The sequence below is a fragment of the Panthera uncia genome, chromosome D4 (genome assembly GCF_023721935.1).
Source record: "Panthera uncia isolate 11264 chromosome D4, Puncia_PCG_1.0, whole genome shotgun sequence".
Lineage (NCBI taxonomy): Eukaryota > Metazoa > Chordata > Mammalia > Carnivora > Felidae > Panthera > Panthera uncia.
The window spans coordinates 42,956,474-42,977,137 of record NC_064807.1 but is presented as its reverse complement, the minus strand read 5'-3'; the positions used below and the strand labels follow the sequence as shown (position 1 = coordinate 42,977,137).

The 20,664-nt window shown below is 35.7% G+C and overlaps 1 protein-coding gene across 1 annotated transcript in view; it reads right to left on the bottom strand.

The window, feature by feature from the left end:
* DENND4C (DENN domain containing 4C) overlaps nt 1-20,664 on the bottom strand; it is a 127,561-nt gene that overhangs the window by 33,101 nt on the left and 73,796 nt on the right. The window contains exons 13-20 of the mRNA XM_049620074.1: nt 14,389-14,534; nt 12,979-13,014; nt 12,768-12,898; nt 10,645-10,777; nt 8,024-8,230; nt 3,243-3,371; nt 2,904-3,048; nt 2,492-2,638 (exon numbers count right to left, since the gene is read on the bottom strand). Coding sequence (XP_049476031.1) covers nt 2,492-2,638; nt 2,904-3,048; nt 3,243-3,371; nt 8,024-8,230; nt 10,645-10,777; nt 12,768-12,898; nt 12,979-13,014; nt 14,389-14,534 — 1,074 coding nt within the window. The remainder of the gene's footprint in view (nt 1-2,491; nt 2,639-2,903; nt 3,049-3,242; nt 3,372-8,023; nt 8,231-10,644; nt 10,778-12,767; nt 12,899-12,978; nt 13,015-14,388; nt 14,535-20,664) is intronic.

Sequence of the window (20,664 nt, the reverse complement as noted above, 5' to 3'; positions counted from 1 at the left end):
GCGCCTGGGTGGCTCAGTCGGTTGAGCGTCCGGCTTCGGCTCAGGTCATGATCTCACAGTTCGTGAGTTCGAGCCCCGCGTCAGGCTCTGTGCTGACAGCTCAGAGCCTGGAGCCTGCTTCAGATTCTATGTCTCCCTCTCTCTCTGACCCTCCCCTGTTAATGCTCTGTCTGTCTCTGTCTCAAAAGTAAAAAAACATTAAAAAAAAAAAACAATTAAAAAAAAATAAAAAACTGTTATTAATAAAGTCAGAAAGTACTATGATAGTTTTGTTTGGTGACACATGAGAGCTACTGTATGGTGAAAACAGCATAAGGTATAGATAAGTTAAATCACTACGTTGTACACCTAAAACTAATGTAACATCGTGTATCAACTACACCCAAATTTTAAAAAAATTAATAAAAAAAGGAAAAAAAGAAAATCCTAAGAAAGAAAACACATTTACAGTACTGTAAATACTGAAAAAAAATTGGCATGTAAGTAGACCCGTGCAGTTCAAACCCATGTTGTTCAGGTGTTAACTGTAGTGCCTTCCACTTTCTACCACTTGTTACACTGCCACTCAAACTTTGCAATTTAACAAAAGAACCAAACTTCTCTAAATATCTCTAGTTAGAATGATTAAGTTGTCGATTTTTTACTGGCCCCCTCAGAAAGCATTATGGTGCCATGAAATGGGAACTAAGAAAACTGATTAAACCAAGATACCTGTCCCAACAAGCTAAGTGACTCCATATCAGGTACCAACTGGAAAGACTGTACAAGATAGTATTTAATGAAAGAGTAGCTTAAAATTCTGGTTTGGAAGTCTCCAAAAGTATCAAATGATATCATCAAAAACTCTACAAAGACACATATGTCACTGTAAATTCAGCAAACAGGGCTTTAGCCATCTGAAACGCAACTGAAAAGATATATATGGAAAAGGGATCTAAAGTTTCTTCCCCAACTATTAGAATCTTTATGCCAATTACTCAGAATTACTAGGAGATTTTTTTTTTCCATTAAAGGGGATCATTTTAGAAGAGTAAGGAGAGTATCTATTACTATTTTTAAAATTATAATTATTCCTGGTGGGACATGGTTTCATATCACATTTTCTTAATTTTTTCATAAATGAAATCCATTTATATTTTATAAGTTTTAGGAAAAAATACAAGAAGAAATAAGATAAGGTAGCTTTATAATCAGGATTATAACTTATAGCTCTACACTGACTTTCAATGATTTATACATGGTTCTGTTTTTATGGGGTAATTTTTAGTGCAAGAATTTAGCAGATCAGTTTTAGCAAGCAAAAACCATCTCAACAGCTAGAACACTGAAATATTTAATCCCCATAAAACTACTGGATACAATGGTGCTACAAACAAACCTCAAAATCAGAATTATAGCAAGGCACAGTACATTTTCAAATAAAATAACAAATATGCTTTGCAAAATGATCGTAAAATGTTAGTTGGATATTTTCAGTGGTACATATATGATTACACTTATCTGAAGGAGAAAAAGGCAAGAAAACTAGCATTGTTTTCCACCTGTAACAACACTTTAAATACAACAAAAAGTCTCTCCCCCACCCTTGCATGTCAGCAAAGTTTAACCTAATAAATGGGAAATTACCTGAAGTGGTTAACATTCAAGGGTAGAATTAACGCACACGTGTATCCATAGCTTCACGTCATATAAGTCTGTCTGCACCCCACACCATGACAGCCAAGGACAAATGCAGCACCAAGAAACAGCACAGAGCAAAAAGCAGAGCGACAAAGAGCAGAAAAAAGGAAACTTCAGTCATTGAGACAAGTTCATCAGATGAAGCACAGGAATTAGACTTAGGATTCATTTTAAAGAAAAGCTTGAGATATTAACAATAACAACAACAACAAAAAAGAAAACACAAAAAGAAGGATGTGCAACACACATATATTTGCTCAATGTGCTACTTGAATTGCGCTTATTTCCAGCTTCAGAGGACAGAGGTTATGCCCATGGCTTTGTTTGTAAAAGTAGCTTCAGACATTTCTCAGATTTTAAAAATTGTCATTTAAAATAATGACTATGCAAAGAGAATACTTTTTCTCATGGTATGACTTATTTTCTTCTCTATTTACTATGTATAATTTCAAATTCTCAATAAATACTTTCCACGTAATGAGAAAAAGTATCTGCAAGTTGTGTCACCTAACATTCAGGTTCCTCAGTTCACAATTTCTACAGTTACAGCATATACTTTCCCAAATCAAGGATGAAGAAATACAAAGCAGCACTGTGCTAGAGGCTTCTGCACAGCACTTCGAAGAGAATGCTATACTACAGGAAATAAAAAGCGATCTGCAATCAGAGGACTAATTTCTTCCCTTATTTCTAGAGTATTTTTAAAGTACTCATATTGCACAAACTCAAGAAAGGAGGGAAAAGCTTTTTAAAAAGGGAAAGACTTAACAAGAGAGTAAGTGAAGGGTTAGTAAAATCCAGATTTTAGTACCTGTGCTAAAGTGATTATCAGTGGAATCAAGCCTGATTAAATCTCTGACGAAGACTGTGTGCTCCCCATTGTTAGCATCATTAGAACTATCCACGCTACCGTGGCTCACCGTGTCCCCATCACTTCCACCTGTCGCATTCTGAGGAGCTAAAGATAAGGACAATAGCAGTTCAATAACTCATGCACTGATAATCTCTGAAACTAAACATGAATGCCCCACAATTCATTTACAGTTGCAGAGCACTTTCTAAATTTGTGGGGGGGAAACAATAATGTAACCTCTACCTTTAGTTGCACGTGAAAATATCAACCAGAATTTCATTTACGTTTCCTACTTCATACTCTTAAAAACTCATAGGCCTATAAAGCTTATGGTTCAGCAAGAGAGTATCTTTCCAATCACACGTATTACCTGATATTGAGGAGACCTGTGACTTTTGCACAGTCTTTTTAAGCGGCTGCCTAAATTGTGCCAAGCCACGTACCACATTCCGTACCTTCATCCATAAGAAGATACCACTGCGGGTACTGCTAGGCCACGGGCTCTCCAAAACTACCTTAAGGTAAAACAAAGGTTAAAAATAATTATTAGGAACACTTGATTTATTAAACAGATACATACATATATAATATATACATAAATAACTATAGCCCAAACCTCTATAAAAGAAATTTCATGAATAATAAAAGGTACAAAAATGTATCAGTCTTAATTAAGCAGCGTATGTTGTCTAATGTCAGTCCTACTTACCTTATTATAATAACCATAAGTAATAGCATTTGGCTTTATCTTAGCAGTTTTCATTTCAAATAAGACTCTCACTGCTAAAACAGGATGAGCCCAAAGTCCACAAAGCTGCATTACTACTCGATAGCACACCTAACAGAAAATAACATCAAAGCATTAGTAGTTGGCATATCAGTCTATCTATGACTTGCAGAGATTTTTAAATTACTCAATTCTTCTTATCAGAGTCATTAAGCACTACTTTACCCTTTTTTTCTGAGTCTCAGTAAATTGTTTCTGAAGCCTACTCATTAATGAAAGTACCAGTGTTATTAACTATTTCACATAAGATCTAGAAGATCGTTTCAGTAACGAAGTTTATGCAAAGAGAATGACTACTAGTCCCCATAATTTGAGAAGGAATGCATTTTTAAAATCTAATATGATTAAAATAACTCTCTCACAAATCATGTTTTATATTCTGTGCTAAAGGAATTAAAGACAACACCCCCAGAATGCCTACATAACAACAACAACAACAACAAAAGATCTGTAAACCCATGTCTTGGAAAAGTAAGAGAAGAAACTTTAAGACACTGTAATCTGATTAGCAAAGGCTTTTCTGAGAATGTGTGTTTACTGAGGAGGGCTTGTTCTGATCACAAGAGGGCCAGTGAATTGGAAATTCCTAAAAGTTAGAATCTCACATATTAGAAGACTACAAGAGAAACCATGAAAAATGAAACGGGGATCTCAAAGGTTCCTGGCAAAGAGGTGAGCCAGTTTACAGGAATAGCGACAGCGCAGCCACAAACTATGTTACAGCTTAGTCTAAGAATAAGGAACTATACATACAGAAGATACTCTTCTTGGTACTTTAGGACAGAGTTGGTAAACAACTACGAGTACCATCAAGCCAAGTTGCTCTCTCAACTAGAGGGGAAAGTAAAACGATTTCAGAAAGGATATTTTAGTTAAGAGAACAGAACAAATGAAATAGACAAGAAAAGGCAAGGATCAGAAAGATGAATACTTGAAGCTAAAAATGGAGAGTATAATTTAGAAGCAGAAGGAGGTCAGGAACTGTTAGACTAGGTTAAAGAAGTGTTAGGGAACTGGGAATCAAGGACAACTGAAGGAAGTAGGTAAGATGTTTGAAGGGAGGAAAAAGAATGGGGTACAAGAGGGTTCTTCAAATATCAGAAGAGTAAACAGTTTGAAATTTTTCCAAAAAAGCCACAGGGAAGGAGTAAACCATTTGTATAATTTCAAAAAAAAAAAAAAATAAGGAGGTGGAACTGAGCTCAACAAAACACATACACATTTCTTAATAATTAGACTCAATTCAAATATAGGCAGGATCCCATATGTTACAGACTTTATACAAAGCATCTCAGCTTCATATTCAAGTTGTACTAAAATGTCTTAAAATACTATCAATTCTTAAGATTCTGTGAGCCATAAAGTAGTAAGTCACTTTCTATGTCAAATTGGTTTTCTACAACCATTCTAGACAATGAATTTATTCTGAAGTCTGGAAAGTATTCCCCAACCTTCCAGTTTTACCTGTATAAGAGATAAGAGCCAGGGACCAAACTAAAGAAACAGTAATAATACAGAGACACATTTTTTCCAATGCAGTATGTTGTTGCCTGTAACATATCTTTTCGATACCTGTAATAGATAAAAGATAACCACGCACTCTTTGCTACTCCTCCCACCGAGAGGTCTATGTCCCTACCCTTGAACTGAGGGAGAAGAGCTTCTGAGACTACATGACCAATAGAATATGACTAAAGGGACACTGTACTAGTTTCCTGGCTTAAGTCTTAAGAAACTGCCAGTTTCCACTTCCTCTCTCTTGAAACAAATGCTCTTCCAGCTCTAAGCTATCATGGAAAAAGCCCAAGCACCACAGAGGGAGGTCCTGAACCTACAGAGAGAGAGAGGGGTCCACCTGAGCCCAGCGTCACAATCACTCTTGCCAAGGCACCTGGCTGGTATCTGAGTTCAGCTGTCTTCAGACCAGATCAACTAGCAACTATTATCAAGTGATCCCAGTTAATGTGATGAGGAGCATTGAAAAATAACCCAGAATCCTTTCTGGATTCTCAGCAAAAAAAAATATAAATAAATAAATAAAAAAAAAATAATAATAATAACATTTAATGAAATCACTGTTTTAAGCTACTAAGTTCTGGGAGGGTTTGTTACTCAGCAATGTACGACAATATCGGATGAATAGACTGATAAGACAGTGTAGGAATATGTTTGACACAAATATTTCATTTTCATTAAAAATTCTAGGGGTGCCTGGGTGGTTCAGTCAGTTAAGTGTCTGACTCTTGACTTCAGCTCAGATCATGATCTCGCAGTTTGTGGGTTCAGGTCCCACCTCGGGCTCTGTGCTGGCAGTGCAGAGCCTGCTTAGGATTCTGTCTCCCTCTCTCTCTGTCACTCCCCTCACTTCAGCTTAGGTCATGATCTCGCAGCTTGTGAGTTTGAGCCCCGCATCGGACTCTGTGCTGACAGCTTGGAGCCTGGAGCCCACTTCAGATTCTGTGTCTCCCTCTCTCTCACCCCTCACCGCTAGTGCTCCGTGTCTCTCTCTCTCTCTCTCTCTCAAAAATAAGGAAACATTAAAATTTTTTTTTTATTCTGTAAATAGTATTAAAAGCAAAATGCATTACACATTGTAATTTCGTCTATGTGGCATGTGCTATTTCTTGATCTTCTAAGAGTTTTATTTTAAAATCCAAACATAACATGTAGAACATAAAGCCGTCAAATTAAAACATAAAGTATATGAATGAGACAGTGGATTCTAATGAAATAGACCTAAAACTCAAAACTACTTAACTGGGCAGTCTTATGTATAAGTTTATCACTTCATTTAAGTTTCAAATTACTCTCTTTATAAAATGTAGCTAATATATAAAGTGCCTCACAGAGTTGCTGGGAATACCAAAGGAAAAAATGTATGTGACAATACTGTGAAAACTTTAAATATGCTATTCCATGTATAATCAATAAACAGATAAAATGTATGGAATATACCTAGCAAATATATATTCTTAAGTTTTAAAATAAACATTTCTTTCTTCTAGTTGTGGAGAGGTAATGACTTCAGGGCACTAAAAAAAATCTGTCAATGTAACTTGTTAGAAGTAGGAATACAACAAATTAAGCTCCAAATTTTAAACTTCTTACCACAGTGTTTATTAGGGAAATCATCTGAAAAAAATTTTTAGTCTACTAGTCATAATTGCTGCATGTCAGAAAACAAGAGAAGATAATTATTTGTACCAAAGACTACCAGTGAACTTTAATACCTATAGAGGAAAATACTTTTCAGGCAATTTATGATATGTGTTATGAACTTGTAATTTATCAAGTACTGTACTTTGAATTTAGAGTGCAGTAACAATTCAGAGAGCATACTTTAAAACACTTTAAAAATACTTGGTCTTTCACAAGTTAAAACACATCTTAAAACACATTTTAGATAGAAAACTCTATTAGAACAAATTTTTTAAAACACTAAAGTGCATAAAGTACGAAACACTCTGATCAAGCCCTTTTAATTTCCAAAGTTTTATTAACAGATGAAAGAAAATGTAACCAAACATGAGAATGGATACTTTACTATTTGTTTTATAATTTTTATTTTAAAAGGTTTTATAACATACACTTGATAGAGAAAAATGAGTTTTAGTGTACCCACAAGCATTATCAAATCTTCATATTATACCTGCTATATTCATTTAAGATCTTTTTTATTTTTAAGAAGAAAAGCTATAGAATTATTGCTGAAGCCTATGATGCACCTTCTCTTCAATCCCATTTCTCTTCTATCCCCCTGTGCTCTTTCCCCTCAGATACCCATTACTCTGAATTTTTATTTCAACTTTGCTTTAAATCCTAATCTGGTTCTAAATATCATTTACAGTTATTTTAACACCAAATGTTATTTTTAGAGGGAAAAACAGCAAAGAAAAAGGCTAAATAAGCGATTTAGTTTCTTCAACCATTAACTGGATAATATCATGACCTATCTCTTAGGATGGCTCTGAAGCTTTAGAGAGATGGTGTCTATAAAACCTTTAGCATATCATTCACTCAGTGCTTAGACTATAAGCCAGGCACTATTCTAGGCACAATCTGTCCATTAATTGATTTTGCCCTCAAGTTAACCTTATAAAGATGGTACCAACTACAATTGTCTACATCAGTGGGGCAATTTGGACCTCCAGGGAACATCTGGCAATGTCTGCAGACATTCTGATTGCCACATAGGAGAAGGGAGGGTGCTACTGGTAACCGGTATGCAGAGGCCAGGGATGCTGGTAAACATCCTGCAATGCACACAACAGGCCCACAATAAATAATCATGTGGACCAAAATGTCAACAGTGCCACATTTTCAGATACATAATGTGAAACAACAGGTTATATAACTCATCCTAGGACATAGAGCCTAAGTGGACAGCCACTTACTAAAAGTCTATTTTGTATTTACTTTTTAATAAAGTTATACTAAGAATAAAATGAAGTCAATATGAATTTCTATTTATAAGGTGCAACCAACCTGACTTAACTAAGGCAGTCTCTGCTTCATTCCAAACCAATAATTTTTAAACAAATGTACTTAAAAATAAATAATAAGTACTAGCTCTATGAAACAAATAACTTTACCTTTGTTGCTTAATGAAAATACTTGAGAGCACTTTAAAGTGGCCAAGACCTAATTTTCTTAAATATACAAAAATATGTCTTAGTAATCATGACTCAGTTTATTATACTTGCCTCATCTAGTGGATCCACATCTGTTTTCCTCATCTTAATAAGTACATCATATGCCTGCTGAAGTGCTCTGACCTTAGGATGAGAAACTCTAACATAGGCTGGGAGACAAATAAACCATAAGCTGTAACAATGACTGAAGAGACACTTGGCCCATTGTGGTGGATTTGTGTAACATCTCTTCGCCAACTTATGAGCAGTTTTTATCTCCTAGAAAGAGAATAAATAAAACATTACGGTATTTGGGGCACCTGGCTGGCTCAGTCGGTAGGGCATGCGACTCCTGATCTCTGGGTCATGGGTTCGAGCCCCATCTTGGGAGTAGGGATTACTTACCAAAAAGGCTTACAAGAAAACCTAGTATGGTATTTATTAAAATCCATTAGGGTGGGGAGAAAAGTGAGAAGAGAAGAATGTAATGTAAAACTGGACTCTAAAATCAAGCATTTCACCGTTTTACTTTCATGAGTGGCTTCCTACTTAGTACAACGTGGGTCCTCAACATTCGTCTATAGAAGCACTTTATATTTCACAGTAACTATTTGCTGGCAAGCAAGACTTTCCCAATAGACTAGAAATCCCTTAAAATCAGGGATCATTCATATTTTTATAATATAATGGCTAGTTAGTTGCCCTTCACATAGAAGGCACTCCTATGTTTAATGAAAGAGATTTAACCATTCAGAGCTTGTAGGTTCATCAATGGCATTCTTAAAAAGTGACAGTCTTTCTACCTTTCTCCCAACTAAAATGTTTGACAAATAACCCAGTCTATTTCCTACCAAGATTTCCTTCTACCCTCCCTCACCACAGTCTTTAATTCTTTCATTGACTGATTCCTTAAAAAGACATATGCCATTGCAGGCAACATAGTCTGACAAGATCACAGACCTTCCTACCCAACAGTCTGATAGTGATGTTTTCTTACTTCTGATTTTCATTCTGATTTAGAAGGAAAAGAGTAGGCATCAAAACCACCTGCTGAGCTTTAATCTAACTATATACTCCCAGAAACTACAGAGCCTTCCAGGTATATCAGACCACCACTGTGTGCCTTGCACTAAAAACCCTTCTCCTGTGGTTTGTTCTAAATAAAAATGCCTGGTGCATTAATTTTTTTATAAGCTCTATTTCTATTAGGCTTGAAGATATATTTAAAAATAAAGTCCCTTGTTTTTCTACAATAGGAAGGTCTTTCTTTTCCAGCTAGCCTTGGGGACAAAAATTCTGGTGAAAATGAGATTTAAAGATTTAGTAACCAAATGCTCCCATTTTAAAAACTGGCTTTTATTAAGCTGATAAAAGCAAATAACAACAACAACAACAACAACAACAACAACAACAACTTCCCTTCAGACATTGAGAGAAATGTGTATTGTATGATATTAAGGAACACCTCAGGTTACCTCTAGGATTTGGGGGGCTGTATATGAATTGGTAAAACCTGAACTAAAAACTTCATTCTCAAGTTTTCCATGTTTTGTAGACCACAACGTCAATAGATGTTTCATTTTAACTCACACCTAATCACAGAATGACTCTTTCCACCTAAATCAGATATGGTATTAAAGCAAGATGTCTAGCTTGCTCTAAATTAGCTCCCTTTCACTCCCTTTAAATGTAGTATTTGGCATAAAGTATATTTACATTAACCACAAGAGATCTGAAAGTTGAAATTACACTGAGATACCACTTCACACACTAGGATGGCTATAAAGAAAAGACAGATAATAACAAGAATTGACAAGGATGTGGCACAACTGGAACCCATATACACTGCTGGGAGGAATTTAAAATGGTATATCCATTTTGGAAAACAGTCTGACAGTAAGGTTATACATAGAGTTACCATATGACACAGCAATTCTACTTCTAGGCATTTACCCAAGAGAAATGAAAACACATATCCTCACAAACACACACAAATGTTCACAGCAACACTATGCATAACAGCCATAAATAGGAACCACTCACATGTACAAGAATGAATAAATAAAATGTGCTACATATCCATACAACGGAATATTCAGCAATAAAAATAAATGAAGTACTAGCACATGCTGCAAAGTGGATGAGCCTTAAAAACATTACACTGTGTGAAAGAAGCCAGAAACAAAAGACTACATATTGTATAATAATTCCATTTATATGAAATGCCAAGAATAGGCAAGACTATAGGCACAGAAAATAGATCAGTGGTTGCCTAGGGCTGCGGGGAATGGATGGGAGGGTTAACAGGTAAGGGGCACAGGCTTTCTTTTTGGGGCGATGAAAATGTTCTAGAATTGACTGTGGTGGTAGTTGCTCAACCCTGTGAGCACAGTAAAAGCCACTGAGCATACTCTAAATGGGTGAATTGTGTGGTATGTGAATTATATCTCAATAAAGTTGTTTTTTAAAAAGTATATTTGGTTCCCAAGGATTCTCTTAAAGCATAAATATAAGCACTCAAAAACCTCAGCCACAATAGAAGTAGGGTTGCAAAACATCTAGTTGACTTCATTAACAATCATGGTGGGTCTTCAAATGTTTGCCATGTGTGATCATTTTAAACTATGAGCTGCATATCACATATACATATTTTACATTTTAAATTAACATGTATTAGATAAAGAATATCTGACCTGTTTAGTTCTCTTAGCCATGAGAGCTGGACTGTTTGTAATGCTATTCCCAGTAGGGTGTCTACTAAAACAAAATTTCAACTCCTGTGGTCTGTCAAAAAGCTTAAGGTCCAGTCTTGGAAAGTATTTGTAACTAAAATAAAAAGCAAAAATAGAGCTGCTGATATAAAATACATTAATTCTTCACATTATTCCAGAATTTAGGTGAGTATTTCTAAATCTTAAATAGTACCCAATATTATTCACCACAATCCAGAGATAGAAAAATAATTATTTTTCAAAAATATAAGATGTAATAATAAGATACACAGACTACCTACGTGGAAACTTTGGCCTCCTCCCCACCCTATTCATTATTTTCAACCAATCCCTAGACAACAGAAAACCCTGATCTCTTACTTGACAGAGGTTAATAACTTTCAACAGAATCCATGTGTTTAATTATAATTCATATTAAAAGTAACATTTAGTATACCTGGCAATTTTGTTTTCCTTCATAAAAGTATCTTGGCATGGGTATTTACAAGAAAAAAATCCGTAAGATTTTTATTTTAGGGACATACCAGAATTCCACCATTCTTTATTGTTGGACATTTTTAGGTTATTTCTGAATTTTTGCAATTAATATTTGTGTATTTATACCTTTGTATTTTTGCTATGGTCAATGTTTATCAATAAAATTAAAATTATTATAGTCACTATCAAATTATTTCAAGAAAGGTTATAGTTCCACAGTCTTACACTTTAAATAGTAGCACAACCTATTCTCAATCTGACAGGTTAAAAATGCTTCTACTCACCATTTTGGTTTGCATTTCTTTCAATACTAGAGAAGCTTAATTTATTTTCACATTGATTATTGGGATTTCTTCTTGGAAATTGCCTACCTATTGCCTTTGGCCAATTTTCTTCTGGGAGTTATTGCCCTTCCCTATTTGATTCACCTTGTTTGTCAATACATGGATTCCAATGTATAGTGATTAAAACAAAGGAAAAAAAATTCTATAATTAACATGCAACCAAAATAGTACTTCTTCATTAAGCCACTAAATTCCAGATATGTACTCTTCATTCTTATGCAGTCCTGGTAAGATATTAATTCCATATTTTTGGAAGACAATTATTTTATACTCTGTTTGCCTCAGATATTCTTTTAGGAATGCAGCCTAAGGAAAAACCTATGTATATACACAAGGATATAGATAAAGAACCAGGAAAAAAAAAAATCCACAAGAGACTAGTTAAACAAATCACAATAAATGCATGCAATATGGTCATTCAAAATGATATGGCACAAAAATATTTGTTAGCATGGAAAAATGTCCAGACCACTAAAGGCAGACACAAGTTACAAAGAATATGTACAATATGAACTCATATTTGTTTTAATATAGTAAATGCAAATTTATGCACAAAAACAGGAAAGATATACATACAGTTGTTAAGAGACATTAAGCATGGTGCTTAAATGATATGCTAGCTTTCTTTTTTGGTTTGATAATTCTAAGTTTGTTAAACTGTGTATTATCATAATTATAACAACAAATAACAAATATATTTTAATTTCTTAAAAGGTTCCCATCCAAATCCTATTCTTCAAGTTGTTTTTTGTTTTGTTTTTGTTTTTTGTAGTTAATACAGGGTTATATCAGTTTCAGGCATATAATATAATGATTTAACACTGCTATATATCATCCAGTGCTCATCACGACAAGTGCAGTCTTTAATCCCCATCACCTGTTTTAATAAATAATGATTCCTGGCCCTCTACTTTTAAGTTTTCTCTGTATCTTACTAATGCGTAAGAATTTCAGTCTTTACATTGATAAAAAAAAAAAAACCCAAACATAGGAGAAACCTCACAAAAGTAAATTTATTCTTCTCCAGAAATGAAATTTTTGAAGACACATTTGGCTTCCCTTCTAAAAAGTCTGTCCAAGTCTTAAATTACAATACCTCATAACATCTTCATGTAATATTCATATCCGTTAGTTCACTAAATAAATTATTTTTTGAAAATGGCTCTCACAAATGACTAATATACATATCTACTAACAATCACAAAAGATCAAAATAAATTATTAAAACTGAACACAAAGAGCATTAAAAAAAATTCTTGCTACCTGTACTTTGGTGACAGATCCTTTCCATCATCAGGAGGTGGCTCTGGTGGCATTATGAATACAGTGTGCTCACTTTTCTGTGAATCATCTAGCTCTATCAATTTGGTATCTTCAGCTAAATCAAAATCAACCTGAAAATAATTATTTTCCCCAATTAATCTGCATTCAAGCAATATCTAGTTCTGAAATTTTAAAACTCAAGAAAATATACCTTATCTGTTTTCTCTGTGCCTTTATCAGGAAACAACTACAAAAGAAGAAAAGAATTCTTGGTGAAAATGTTTACTGGGAATATATTAGAGATGGTCTTAAATTCTTACATAAAAAAACTTCTTTTTTAATACTGGACAGATAGGGGCACCTGGATGGCTCAGTCAGTTAAACGTCCGTCTTCAGCTCAGGTCATGATCTCACAGTTCGTGAGTTCAAGTCCTGCGTCAGGCTCTGTGCTGACAGCTCAAAGCCTGGAGCCTGCTTCAGATTCTGTGTCTCCCTCTCTCTCTGCCCCTCCCCTACTTGTGCTCTACCTCTCTCTCTCTCACACACACAAAAATAAATGTTAAAAGAATTTTTTTTTAAAATACTGGACAGACAGAAGACACTTCACAATATATTTAGGGGGCCCTATACTATCAGGTTAACATATGATATTTTTCTATTAGGATAGAAACAATTTATTTTGAATAGTTTTTTCATAAATCCTTCTTCACAAGCAAAAAAAGGCCAATCACAGGGGGAATCTGGCTTCTCAAATCAAAAATTTCATTGTTCTTAAAATCCCTGCATTAGAGATTGATATAATCTAAGCTTCCCTCTAACTTGATGATGTTAGACTATCCATTCTATACGTAAACAAAAACATTGAATAGTTTTAATCTTATCCCCAGAGTTTCAGATCACATTGATAGAATGGGAAAAAAAACATTCAAGTCCTCTAAGGAGATTACAAAAAGTGTAATATCATATATAATACTCTACTTTTTTTAGATACATTCTCAAATTTTTTCATGATATATGGTTTACATATAAAATCAGCCTCAAGATCCACTTAGCAAAAACAAAAATCTGGTTAAAAATGAGAGGAAAAAAATGGGAGTCATCACTGTGAAGAATCAACTTGAATCTCCTTAGGATGGGTAAGTAAAACCTGGATATTTAACATATTTCAAATATGCTTCCTTAAAACAAAAAACATATATTTAGCAAAAGAATCTGCAACAACTTTATTAAAACAAAAAAAAAAAACACAAGACTTACATTACCCTAAACTTTCTTAATGAACTACTAAATCTTATATCTTACTTAGGTAAATAAAAATGTAAGATTTAGGAGGTTCAGTGAAATGTTCTTAGTACTTACTAGTTATAAAACCAAAGTGAGATTCAAGAAGAATTAGCTATGTCTGGTGGAAACTAAATATCACAAAGGAAAATTATTCTTAATATTAAGCCTAGAATTGGACACCTGCACACAATTGCACATGTGCGCATGCACACACACACACACACACACACCTCTAGAATATCTCCCTCAGATCATTTGAGCTAATAATAATAATGATGATTATACAGGCATCCAAACTGTTTTTCTTTTAACACTTATATACAGGAAAAACTTTTACCTTTTCTATGCAGTCATCAAAAAATGCCAATCCAGTATCTTTATCACTTACAAAACTACATTCTTCAATGAAACGAATAAAAATCTGTGTTTTGGATAAACTGGTGTAGAATTTTGTATAGGCACGATCTCGACTTTTTAAAAATCCTGAAAAAAATCAAAGCCACAATTAAATTCAAAACTTAAAGTGGAACTAGATGTCACACAAAATATTATTTTAAACTTGTACATATATCCATGTTTATAGAAGCTTTTAGTAACCATATTCTAGTAACTGTAGCTCTTTCTGCCTAATTCAACCATAAAACACTTAAGTATCATTAATCTTTTCACTGAAATCTGAATCTGCTATAAGGAATCTTTAGCCCTACAGCTCTCAAATAGAAATTTCTCTCATACTCTGCACAGTCTTGAGTGACAAAGGTCAAATGTCCTTCCTCTCCAATGACACCAGACAACTCCTGTAACAGCCTGTAAACATTTCTGCTCAGTGACAGTATAGTCATCTACTGACTTCAGGGACACTCTCTCTTTCATTCACTGAGGACTAGGGCACCTAATTCCAAGTCTTCTCTTCTCTAGCTCCTACCATGATCATTCTTCAACATCCATAAGTACAAACCATCCAACACTTTAATGAGTTCTTAATGCCTTAAATTTCAATGATCTATGTTCTACACCCCTCAGTCACCAACTTCCACACAGTCACGCACTCCTGGGACTTTTCTTGCTAACATTCAAAACAGCTGACTCCCAAATCTAATTTACATATATATATTACTCTCTGCCCATTACCGTTGTCTGATTTCCTTATTTAAGTACTCCTACCAAGCATGGGGGGCAGGAGGAAAGGCTGTTCAAGTCTACAATCATTCATATCCTTTTCCATTCTACCTATACCCTCCTGTCTTCACTTCTCTCCTTACTCAACATTGATTCCATGTCTACCATTTCAATTACTTTCTTATCAACACTCTCAATTCCGTTGTCCTTTTGTCTTTTTTGTTAAACTCATCTAGTATCACTTAGCCCTGGAGGAATGAATTGCCTGCTTTTTCTGGATCTACAACAATGTAACTGAGCACAAATTCAAAGGAGGAGAGGGGAATTCTACAACTAGGCTGATCAGAACCACTTATACTTTCATCTGTGACTACCAACCCTTCTAAATTTCTGGAATCAACTTAATTTCCCTTTACCCATGTTTTCTACAACTATTTCCAATTTTTTAATTCTCTCCTATCATGTTCCCTCCTCCATCATACCTTATATATACCGTATATCACAGAGAAAATGAAAATCATTAAGCGAATTACTGTTATTATCTCACTACAAAATCTATGACTTTCTGCAGCTACCACTTACTCCTTCCCCACCCCCCCCCCTTTTTTTTTACAATGAATATGTCCCTCTTACCTAAGGCCAAACCCACCATATGAGCCTGGGGTTCCAGTCCTTCAGTGTTCTCAGGACAATTTCCCCTCTGTATTAGCTATGTCAGCATACTCAAGGCTCTCTCGCTTTAAAACAAAGTTTCCTTAACAAATAGATCCTTCCTCTTTCTGCTATTTCCCTTCTCAATAAAAGGCACGACCATCCATCTACATGGTTGACAAAGACAAAAATCTCAAAGTTGCTCTTGACACCTCCCTCTATCTTACATCCTATATTCAATCACCAAGTTCTATTCAATCTACCTCCACCCCCCCCCCCAAAAAAAAAATCACTCCTCACTCTTCTATTGACACTACCCTCAAGTAAACCAGGTCACTCCCACTGATCACTTGGAGCAATGTGATAACCAACTAACTAGCAGATCCATACTTTGGATGTCTCCAATTCAATCTCTGCATAGAAGTCAAAGGAAAAACAATTAAATACTGATCTTTTAAAAATGCAAATCTGGGGCATCTGGGTGGCTCAGTAGGTTGAACGTCTGACTTCAGTTCAGGTCATGATCTCACGGATTGTGAGTCTGACACCTGCGTCAGGCTCTCTGCTGTCAGCATGGAGCCCTGCTTTGGGTCTTCTGTCTCCCCCTCTCTCTGAGCGCACGTGCACTCTCTCTCTCCCTCCCTCTCTCTCTCAACAATAAACCTTTAAAAAAATTAAAAATGCAAATCTTATCCTATTACCTACTTAAATAGCCTTCACTGGCTTCCAATTACTCTTAAGGACTGAAACCCTTCAACGGTCCTAAAAGATCCTACATGATTTGGCTCACACCCACCATTTTCAGGCATGATGTTTGAGCCACTTTTCCCCTCCAGCCTTTCTTTCTTTCTTTGATGCTTCAGGACATTCCACATGCTGTGGTCCTCACACCATCCCCTTGACATACTAATTAGTTGAGAAATGCTTAAATAAAATAGAAGTAAATTAAATAAATTATTCTTGACAAGTAGTAACAAAAAGTCTTTTTTTTTCTTCTAATGGATCTAGGCAACGATCAGCAAAAGCTATTAAAATAATTACATGAAAGGCTGATGGGAAAACTATAATGAATTAATGAAGCTGACAACATTTATTTTTTTTTTTATTTTTTTATTTTTTTTTTTATTTTTTTTTTTTCTAACGTTTTTTATTTTTGGGACAGAGAGAGACAGAGCATGAACGGGGGAGGGGCAGAGAGAGAGGGAGACACAGAATCGGAAACAGGCTCCAGGCTCCGAGCCATCAGCCCAGAGCCCGACGCGGGGCTCGAACTCACGGACCGCGAGATCGTGACCTGGCTGAAGTCGGACGCTTAACCGACTGCGCCACCCAGGCGCCCCGAAGCTGACAACATTTAAATACACTGATCAATCCTAGGAGCACTAAAAATGGGACAACCAGATATGAATGTGGGTTGTAATAGGAAGTAGTGTTTTTGGCATTGCTTGTCAAGAAAATTGAACCTGAATCTAATCAAGCTCTAGAACAGCACTGTTTAATTCAGTAACCACTACCTTCACGTGACAATTTAGCACTTGAAATGTGATTGACCCAAACTGAGATGTGCTGTAAACATAAAACACATGCTGACTTCAAAGCCTTGGTATAGGGGGGAAAAATGTAAAATGTATCATTACAATTTTTAAAATTTAATTACATGTTGAAATACCATTTTGGATATTTTAAGTTACAAAAATATATTATGAAAATTAATTTCCCCTATTACTTACTTTTTAACTATAGCTACTACAATTTTTTTTTTTTTTTTTTTTTTTGAGCGAGCGCACGGAAACAGGGGACAGGGGCAGAGAGAGAATCTTAAGCAGGCTCCAGGCTCAGTGCAGAGCTCAGCTTGGGGCTCAATCCCATGACCTTGGGTTTATAACCTGAGCTAAAATTAAATCGAGCCACCCAAATGCCACAGAAATTTAAAATTATATGTATGGTTCACATTATATATATATTTTTAACATTTATTTATTTTTGAGAGACAGAGCATGAGCGGGGGAGGGGCAGAGAGAGGGAGACACAGAATCCAAACAGGTTCCAGGCTCTGAGCTGTCAGCATACAGCGCCAACTGCAAGATCAAGACCTGAGCCGAAATTGGATGCTTAACCAACTGAGCCACCCAGGAGCCCCTCACATTACATTTCTATTGGACAATGTATCTCTTAATCCAACCACAAGTTTACAGGAAATACAGATGATGGAAGACATGTTAAATAACACCATGCAGACACAATCAACCAAAAGCATATATAAATATAGGAAATTCTAAAGAATAACTAAAAGTTTATGAGTCCTATTTAGAATGATGTCCTATTTAGAATCTGGAAAGACAGGGGGAAAGGATGAAATAAAAATGGCAAAATGTTGATTGTGGCCACTGCTGAAGTTGGAAGATGGCAATACAAGAGTACATTATATTATTCTATTTTTATCTACGTTGAGAAAGTATCTCTAATAAAAAGTTAACCTAAAATCCACAGTTAATTCCTGTTCATTTTTCAAGCCCAAGCTTAATTGTTACTTCTTCAGGGAAACTTTCCCTGACTTAGCACTCTCACTATAACCAATATGTTCCTTCACATCACACTTAGTAAAATGTAATTAGTATTTGTGTTATAGTCTAATGGCTATAGCCCTCACGACACTAAATATTATCCTGTTGACAACAAAAGCCTTAGGCATCAGACACTAACTAAATATCTTTCTAAATTGTATTAGTAAGGCCACCCTCCCACTGAGAGGGAGAGGGAGAGACAGGGAGGGAGGGAGGGAGAGGGAGAGGGAGAGGGGGAGAGAGAGAGAGAGAGAGAGGGAGAGAGAGGGAGAGGGAGAGAGAGAGAGGGGAAGGGAGGGAGAACATGAATGAATTAGTGGCCCACTACTGCCTATTACAAATTCCATATTCTTACTGGCATTTAAGACCACCCATAATCTGAGCTCTAATCTTATTTTTAGCCTTATCCTTCACAATACCTCTAAAGTTCTTCACTTTGGTCAAACTGTACCAAATATGCTGTTATGGGCTAAACCCTATACTTCTTATATTGTACCCCCTCCAAATTCTTATGTTGAGGTCCTAATCCTCAGTATTTTTAAATGTTACTGTGTTTGCAAATAGGGTCTTTAAAGAAGCAATTAAGTCAAAATGAAGAAATTAGACATGGGCTCTAACCCAATGACTAATGTACTTATAAGAAGAGGAAATGTAGACACAGATTCACCCAAAAGGAAGACCATGTGAAGACACAGGGAGAAGACGGCCATCTTTACAAGCCAAAGAGAGAGGACTCAAAGAAAACCAATCCTGCCAACACACTGATCTTGGACTTTTAGCCCTTAGAATTGTGATAAAATAAATTTCTGTTTGTTTAAACCACCCAATCTATGGTACTTGGTTATGGCAGCCATGGCAAACTAATATACATGCCTTTTACATTTGTTCTTGAGGTTTCTTCCATTCTGTTATTACCATCAATGATACTAGCTGTTATCTTGAGTACTATAATTTTACTAGTTGCTTCACATACGTTTAATCTTCATAACCACGCATGAGGTAGGTATCATCCCCATTTTATTAATGAAAAAACAGAACCTCAGAAAGGCTTAATAAAGGAGCGTCTGGGTGGCTCAGTCAGTTAAGTGTCCGACTCTTGATTTCAGCTCAGGCCATGGTTTTGCAATTCATGCGATCGAGCCCCACATCAGGCTCAAGCCCCACATCAGGCTCTGTGCTGACAACGTGGAGCCTGCTTGGGATTCTCTCTCCTCTCTCTGCTTCTCCCTGCTCTCATGTGCTCTCTCACTCTCTCAAAATAAAATAAACATTTTAAAAAAAAAGGAAGGCTTAATTAATAGCAAAGTAGAAATTTTATTCCAATTTGACTTTTAATGAATATTGTTTTTTAGAAACCCTTTCCTGCTCATCTCCATTTATCTAAATTCTACTCATTCTTCTAAATCATGCTCCTCCTCCATGAAGTCTTACAAAATATTCATCTGGAAGAATGTTCCCTTTTTATATATTTGGGAAATTCTCACTGAATTATTGTGTAAAATCTGTTCTCTTGAGTACATGTTCTATTTTTAAAAGTATTTTAGATTATTTTCCATTTACTATCCCATAGAGCTAGATTTTAATATTCTTTATATCCCTACATTATAACTAGTCTGACTTGGTAAGTGGTGACTAAATATTTGAGAGGTTATCCTGAAGCAGAGATGATAAAAGACAAAAGATGACTGGAAAAGTAGAGATTTTTTTTTTTTAAAGTAGCTGCTGAGTAGGGGCACCTGGGTGGCTCAGTCAGTTGAGCATCTGACTTTGGCTCAGGTCGTGATCCCACAGTTCATGGGTTCGAGCCCCATATCAGGCTCACTGCTGTCAGCACAGAGCCTGTTTCAGATCCTCTGTCTCCCTATCTCTCTACCCCTCCCCATTCATGCTCGCTCACTCTCTCTCTCTCAAAAATAAACATTAAAAAAATAATAATAGTAATAATAAAAATAAAATAAAGTCACTGCTGGGTAAAAGTTCAAAAATATAAAATAACTTTCATATGAGTATTAACATATCTGTAAGGCTGCTACTACATTTAAGAGCAGTTGAATAACAAAAATCTTTACAATTCCCTAAAATAACAAATACTAAAACAAGAGGAGTATAGTATTTTCCCCTGAAGCAAGACTCTATTTTTCAAAAACTTTAAAAACTGGTGGCCTCATTATAAAAACTAATCGTTATGGCGCGCCTGGGTGGCTCAGTCGGTTATGCGTCCGACTTCGGCTCAGGTCATGATATCACAGTCCGTGAGTTCGAGCCCCACGTCAGGCTCT